General features: G+C 44.5%; 1 protein-coding gene across 3 annotated transcripts in view; it reads right to left on the bottom strand.

Annotated features, from left to right (window-relative positions):
- Positions 1 to 4,517: 4,517 nt before the first annotated feature.
- TBL3 (transducin beta like 3) overlaps positions 4,518 to 7,911 on the bottom strand; it is a 34,173-nt gene continuing 30,779 nt past the window's right edge. For 2 of the 3 annotated variants that reach the window (XM_083373092.1, XM_083373093.1), the window contains exons 21-22: positions 6,628 to 6,786; positions 4,518 to 4,789 (exon numbers count right to left, since the gene is read on the bottom strand). In XM_083373092.1, coding sequence (XP_083229218.1) covers positions 4,674 to 4,789; positions 6,628 to 6,786 — 275 coding nt within the window. In that variant the 3' untranslated portion in view covers positions 4,518 to 4,673. Of the gene's footprint in view, positions 4,790 to 6,627; positions 6,787 to 7,911 lie in introns of those variants that run through there. The other variant, XR_014493711.1, reaches the window with a different exon arrangement.

Genomic DNA, 7,911 nt, shown 5'->3' with positions numbered 1-7,911 from the left:
TTCAAAACACGAATTGGTATTGTGTTCTGGTGGTCCCAGTATCCCTGCAGTCCTTTCTGTCTGTTTTAGATTATTGCATTTTTTAAAAAAGAAATGTTATATTGGCAAAAAAGCTCACGTGGGCCCACTGGCATTTTTACAATACAGGTAGTCCTTGACTGACGACTGTTTATGACAGTTCAGTTACAAGGCCTTGGAAAAAGTGACTTACAACCTGTACTATCACTTACAAATACTGCACCACTCCTGCAATTACGTGATCACAATTCAGCCACTTGACAACCAGCTCATATTTGTGACTGGTTGCAATATCTTGTGGTCACCCACCCCAAACCACATCTTAGGAAGACAAAACTCTTGGAGCCAAATCTAGTCCAAAAGGAATCTTTACTATGACATGCTTGGTTGTAGGAATACAAGACAGGACTTAATATTGTTCTACAAACTAAAACCTTATAAAGAGTTCCCGGTTCAACCCCCCCCCCCTTAACCCCATTTGGTCAGCCCCCCATCATTTACCTCCTATCATCCCTCTTGTGGGAAAAAGGAACTTAGGACCTTTTATGTTTATTGCTCTCTTCCTTGACACAAGCCAGATGCTACCTGCCCTAGCCCTCCCTTTTGTTCCCCCAGTTGAAAAGGCTTCTCTTTTCCTTTGAAATGCCTAATACAGGCTCAATACACATTCGTTCCCTCCTCCTCGGGAGATGGCAGAATCCAGGAACAACATTTTAAACATACATTTATGAATATGATATAAATGGTTCTGACAGCAACCTTTTTTTTTGCAAATTTTTGGCAAAAAATTGCCATGGGCGAAGCTGGATGCACAATGACTGCTGTAAAAATTGTTGTAAAATCAGGCTTATCTCAACTTACAACTGCAACGACTTATGGTGGAAATTCCAATCCCAGTTGTGGTTGTAAGGCAAGGATTATTTATATTGCACTCCAAATAGATTCAAGAACTGGCTGAACACTTCTAGCACTATTTTGTGAAAAGAACACCATCTCACAGCAGCCACTTTGTGATGGCAGAATTCTCCAAAGGCGTCCATTGCCTCAGACAAGGCCCTGTCCTCAGTTCCCGAGTTAATTTCTCTCGTTTTGAAGCTGGATGGTAACTGACGCAGCTGCTTTGCAACCGGGCAGATAGTGGCTTCCTTGCACTCACCCTCCTCCTTTCCTCCTCGTTCCAGGGACGCTGTATTATGTCAGCCGGGCTTACAGAGCCCAGGAGCCAGACGAACTCTCCCTCGAGGCTGGGATTGTGGTGGAGGTGCTGGAGAAATCAGAGAGTGGCTGGTGGCTGGTTTGGTAAGCCGGGAGGTGGGCTGGGCTGTGGGGGAGGAACTCAGGTTTGGGCAGACAAATGGGACACTGATCAGTTTCCGCAGACAGACCGTGACATGGTGTCTACTGGTTGCTGAAAGCCTGATAAAAAATACTGAATGCTGCATTATACTGGCTACTTTGAAAGATTAATAGACAAAGTCTTGGGATCTCTTAAGCAAACATCAGAAGGATCTGGTAGCACCTTTTCAGATTAACAAAGGTTATTAAGAGATTACCTTTCCTGAGTTGCACTTCACTTCATCAGAAGCCGTGGAATGATTAGACATTGTGGAGATCCTGTGAATGTTGTGTTGCTTGTTGAGTTGTGTTGGATTTTGAGAGCAGTCAGTGAAGTGTGAGACACTGGAAGAATGAAGTGCTTGCAGTCAGGGAGGCAGGCTAGCAAAGGCCTCTGAGGAGCAGGGAGAGGCTACATAAGATCCTCCCCAGGTTGATCAACACTTAGCCTTAGCATGATTTGGGTTGAGGAAAGATGGGAATTGTGATCCACTGGAATTGGACTCTCTGACAGTGGCGGTTGTCCTCTTTCTTGCTTTCTCCTCTTTGGGGAACAGCATCCAAATCTCTGTGGGGCTAAAAGAGAGTTCAAAATTTCTTCCAAAATCCTTATGCAGAAATTCTTTCCCAAAAGTAGAAATCTAATATTAGGAGATTGGCACTAAAGGAAGAATCAGCTTTGGAAGATTGGGGAAATCCCTCTCCCCCCAATGCCATAGATCGATTTCTGTTGAGGAGCAACAGACTTAGATGTTATTGCTGACCCAACAAGCAGGAGCTGAAGTGACGCCCTCTCCTCCTTTTGGCTTTCCAGGTACAATGGAGCCACAGGCATTGTTCCCTCCCTGTTTCTCCAGCCGTACAGGAACCCCCATAGCAAATTCCTGGCTCTTGCTTCTCCCTCCCTGCGCAGCTCTTTGCCAAACCTCACCGAAGCCTCCAGTCTCAGCAGCAAGAATTGCGCAGCCCAGCAAAATGGGAACCAGGTTTATCTCAGCCAGAAGACGCAAAGCGAAGACGCTGGTTCACTCGAGGGCAAAGGCATTCGTTCCCCAAGTCGAAGTTCCATCTCGGGAAATTCCAGTCCAGCCTCTGGGAAAGAGAGTTGGTCCAGCAGCTCTGGGAACGTGAGTGACCAAGGATTCTGCGGTCCCTGTGACCCCGAGAGCCACATTGTCCTCCCAGAGACCCTTCTCCAGACATCTGGCAAGCCAGGAAGCCCCCCCTTAAGCCAGCAGCAGAACAGTTCTGGCTTTGAAGAGGAGTCTTCTAGAGACCCTGTCCGTTTGCTTCCCTCCTCTGGGATGGGCCCCTTGCCTAGTGGCCCTGTTGTGCCCCCACGCCCATCCCCTCATGAAATCCTCCAGAAATGCAGCAGCATAACCAGAAGCGCTCTGCAGAGATCTCTGGAGCAGCCCTGCCGGTTCCCACCTGTAGAAAGCAAAGGTGCCATCCAACATCATTGAGCTCTGAGGGTTATTAATGTACAAAATACCTGTTGTGTGTGGAAGGAATCACTCAGTTCCTTATGCAGGGTTAGAATTTGGATGCCCTTCCATGGTCTTTCCGAGGGACACGCCTCCATCTTCCTAAAGAGAGGCCAAGCTGAAAGCACCATCCACGTTTAAGAGCTCTCATCCAGAAGCCAATCCCTTGGAAGGGAAAGGACATCTTTCACAATTGGGTGCTATTTGGCCATGCTGGATGGAGCAGACACAAACCTGTATGGAGCACTGAGAAAATTTTGTGAAGGACGTAACCCAATTCCACCCGAACTAAAGAAAAGGGCAGGTAGAAGCGAGGACCGCATGGCCCTTTGAAGCTCTAGCAGTCCCACTTTCTACTGTGAGCTGTTGACTGCTGTATCCAAGTTGGGATCTACAGAAGATAATTATTTAAAATTACCTAATTACTGGAATGGAGGAATTTGAATACTTTTAGGTATTCCTTACCTATTAATGTATTTTAATACTTTAGTAACTGATTTCTGTCTAGTGGTTTGAGGGTTACTAGGCATGTTAGAAATATGAACTAATAAAATCATATATAATTAATATGCTGTATTTCCAGATTCCAAGCAATCTGCCTGTGAAAAATAAAATTACTTAGAATGCAATTTCTTTGAAGTCACCCTCTCTCTTCCCATTAGTTTTAAAAAGTTCAACGTGCTGCATTTCACACAGAGCCTTTCCTCGCCTTTCTCACTCCCAGAATAAAGCTCCTGTTATTGCAAATAACTTTATCTACTCACGAACACTAACAGGGTGTGTATTAAATTTGAAATTAATCTGCAACTCTCTAGGTAATAATAATGGGCACCAGCGTGGCTGAATTTGATGGGGCTAGCCTGGTGGCCCTGTGTGGTGGGTGGTTCTCTTCCTCACCCTGCTCTTGGTCTTCTTGATGTCCACCAGTTATAATGTTTGCAAGCTGCCCAGAGTCACCTCTGAACAAGACGGGAGGCACATAAATCTAATAAATCGATAAATCAAATAGCCCTTTGGGGTAGTCCAGATCAGCAAACAGACTCCAGGCGGAGTGCTGGAACTCTCCTTTAGATTAAAAGGTGTGATAACAGAACTTTGACAGCCTGAGTGAGATGCTCTCTCCCCGCTCCTTCCTTATAGCAAAGAGAATCAAAGTGAGGAATCTTGAGTTTCTGCCTCACTTCATCCTGTTTTTGGACTAAGCTGGTGTTAACCTAAAGGTCGCTGCATTTGAGGCCCAGCTGCACGAGATGGGAGCAGGCACAGCACGACAAAACCCTTCGCCTTTATTCCCATTGGCTTCATCTCGCCCAAACCCTACAACCACTCCTGAGGACACCCAGTCAGACCAGCAGAGGCTTAGCTGTTCTACTGGATCTCCCAATTCTGCTTCCTGCCTTTACGGCCGTGGCATCTTGCTGCAGAAGTGAGGCCGGATTCGTGCTCTGCTGGATTATCGTTTGGTTTGTTCGGTTTACCCGTAACGTGTTGTTCTGACCATATCAACTGAGGCTTGTTCAATCATCTATGGTTAAGACCAACCAGGGCTCAGCAGGCAAGGTGAACTAAGCCTTCCATCACACTCCCAAAAGGTGACTGTGAAACTATGTAGAGTAGTTCATCTGTGAAAGAGCAGCATTGTTAAGGGATTAAGTGTTATTTTAAAAAAGACACTGGGGTGGAGAACTTGTATGGCCCAGCAAATGAGAGATAAGTTTATTTATACAAATAAACATGTCTTTATTATATAAAGCATTCTTTAGAACATCGTTGGTGAAGGGATGTCAAACTCTTTGGGGATGTGCACAAGTACTGGCAGGTGAGTGTCAGCAGTCATGTCTCCATCTCTTCGTCCCGCCCGGGAGCCTCAGCCAGCCTCATGTTTTGCCACATGAAATCAAGGAACATGGAGGCCTGGAGTAGCCGGCCCAGCCTCTGGTGGTGGCGTTCTGCAAAGAGGAAAAAGGGAATGAAAACCAAGGAGGCAGCCAAGAGCAGCTGTCCTTGGCAATGAGGGGTTACCCACTCAGCCAAACGTAGCACGTTCTTCCATGGGAAGATGGTTTCCATCTCCCTTGACAACGTGGCCTGAGAGGCCATGTCAGGTGCAGTTAGGCTAGTGCTCTCAGTGAGGGTGACATTAAGGAGGCCTGGCTACCTCCACGAGTGACAAGAGGTAGGAAAAGTGGCTGCCACGTTACTTCAGAATTCTTTCTAGGAGCTTCTAGAAGACACAGAAACTTCTTAAAAGGGTGTCCTGTAGACAAGACGTATTCATAATAAGAGCCGTGGTGGCGCAGTGATTAGAATGCAGTATGGCAGGCTGATTCTGCCGACTGCCAGCAGTTCAGCAGTTCAAATCTCACTGGCTCAATGTTGATTCAGCCTTCCATCCTTCCGAGGTTGGTAAAATGAGGACCCAGATCGTTGGGGGCCACAGGCTGACTTGTAAACTCAGAGAGCTGTAAAGCATGTGAAGCAGTATATAAGTTTAAGTGCTATTGCTATAATCTCAGAAGATAGAGTGTAATACTCAAATGGTATAATCTACTGCTATTGCTAAATCTTTGGTCTGAAATAAGGACCTTCAATATAACTTCAACCATGATATTTTTCCTGTAGGAAATTTACTATAACCAAGAGATATGGGCACTTTAAGCAGAAGGCAAAAATAAATATACTGGTGGATTGTAGAATACATGTCTGTCTCTTGTCAATATATGAACTCAATTTTTTCAACAAAGAGCAAAGTAAAGAATTGTCAACCAACTTGATCAAATTTCTATGAATTGTTCCATGATCACATATTTCTAGGCAATTTATTTAATCACATGATTATAATTTTGTTAATTTGGATATTATGAGCCAATAGTTTGAACTGATAAAATATGCATGGCTTTAGTTGCATGGTCAAAGTCACCATTTTGACTTCTTTCTCTTTCTCTCTCTCTCTCTCTCTCTCTCTCTCTCTCTCTCTCACACACACACACACACACACACACACACACACACACGCACACGCACACACACGGATATCCCTGCATCTTTCTTAACTGACATCCTTCAGATGTGTTGGACACATAAGATCTTCCAGCCTTTGCTAAGCCAGCTGGGTATTAAGACAAATGCAGCTATATTCAGGAATCTTCTCCAAGGCTGAGAAAAACAAAGTCAGCAGAGAAATATTTAGCTTCACATTCAAAGCTACATAATAAGATGCCACAGGCTCTTCAGGAAAATTGGAAGTTGCATAATTACTCTGACCACATAATAATGGAAAATCTTTGTGTTCTTGGACAGAGCTCAGTCCCAAAGCTGCAGTCTAACGGTTTGAAAATTCCTCTTTGCCTGGAGCTGCAGGAAGTTGGGTGGGTGGGTGGGTGGGTAGAGGGAATGCTTCCTGGCACTTGGGTCCAGAGAAGTCTACATAGAGGGATTTTTCTACCTTGGTGGGGCCTTCCTGGAAGGATCAATTGTCCCGCCCAGATTGTTTGCTTCAGACGGTGCAAGGTTCCCAGGTGTCAGGCCCCACTATGAAGTTGAGCCATGATGGGTTGAAAAGTAGAAACGTGAACAGCTGTGATGAAAAGCCCAAACTTGCAAACCAATCAGAGTTGTAGGTTGTGATAAAGCTATCACTAAAAACAGCCCAAGCACACAAGAAGAACTTCGAAAAAAACACACATTTCAACTGTTAAGGTCAAAGCCATTTCATCCTATTTAAGTGCGGATTTCTTGGAGAAACAAGGAATCATTTACCAATGAAGTTGGAAGAAGAGCCACTTGCCTGTGTAGGGCAGGAGAGACTCCACCGCAGTTTTGATCCCTTCGTACTTCAAGAGATCCTCTGGATTTTCGTGCTTGAGGAGGATTTCCACCACTGCCTGGGCCTCGTGGCAGTTCCGTGTGTTGGTGTTCCAGGTGATGGAGAACTTCAGAACTGCCTCTGGGGTCAAAAGCACAAGAAAGACACATTAGGAATGAGTGCCTGCTGAGTTCATACCTGCCCAGTTAAAGGTTGTGAGATTGGAACGTGGCTCTTACCTGCCTACTTTATTAAACAAACAAACAAACATGGCCAGTTAACTCACACAAGGTAACTCCTGGCGGCTTACAATATTAAAATTTCACCATGTAAGAAGAACCCCTAAACTTCCAGCCCCCATGACAGCAACCATGCAATCACACCAGCCACCTTATTGGCTCCCTATCAACCAGGGGTCTCCGTGCCTGCGGACAGAACACATCTTCAGGGCCTTCCAGAAAAACAGCGAGGAAAATGGTCTTCCAAAGGGAGGGAGCCACCACAGGAAAGGCCTCTTTTCTTAGTCCCACTAGACACACTTCTGTGACAGAGGGGACCCACAACATACCCTGCCTTCCTGCTCCGGTGAGCTGGAGTAGGGCTTTAAAGGGGGTAACTAGCCCCCCCGCCCCGCCTTAGACTGTTAATCGGTAACCAATGCAGTTCCCGTAAAAGAGGTGATACATGCAAAATCTTGACTTGCAGAAGTATGCGGGCTGTTGCATTTTGAACCAACTTGTAGTTTTGAAACATAATACAATGAGACTTTGAAAGTTGGACACAGGAAATTAGAAGGAACTAAAGATTAAAGTTAAAAAGAACACATTTGACTTACAAATACGGTAGGGAGCAAAATATTTTAACATTCAGCGCACTGACAGTTATTTTTGAACAATGGACCCACAAGTTAATATTAAGAGTGTCTGTCTCTAAAGACAGTATTTAAAATACGTTATAGAAGAGAAACAGACAAGGCTGAGACTGATCTGAAAATGGATTTACAAACAATATGTAAAAAGATGCTACTCTGGACATACAAAAGAATTCTGCTGTCTTAATAATTAAAAGGGATGTGCACATAACAAACCAAGAAGTGACCTGAATAATTTTCCTATATAAAAGGCTTGTTAAAGCATTGAAGAATTTTGTGAAAAGCAACGAAGAAATTTTTTTTAAAAATCAGATTCTAGAATATTAATTTGAAGGAACTAAAGATCAAGACTGTTAAAAAGAAGATACATAAAAATGGTTTATTTGATCCAATTT

Source organism: Vipera ursinii (genome assembly GCF_947247035.1).
Source record: "Vipera ursinii genome assembly, chromosome: 13".
NCBI lineage: Eukaryota > Metazoa > Chordata > Lepidosauria > Squamata > Viperidae > Vipera > Vipera ursinii.
This window is presented reverse-complemented; position numbering and strand designations above follow the sequence as displayed.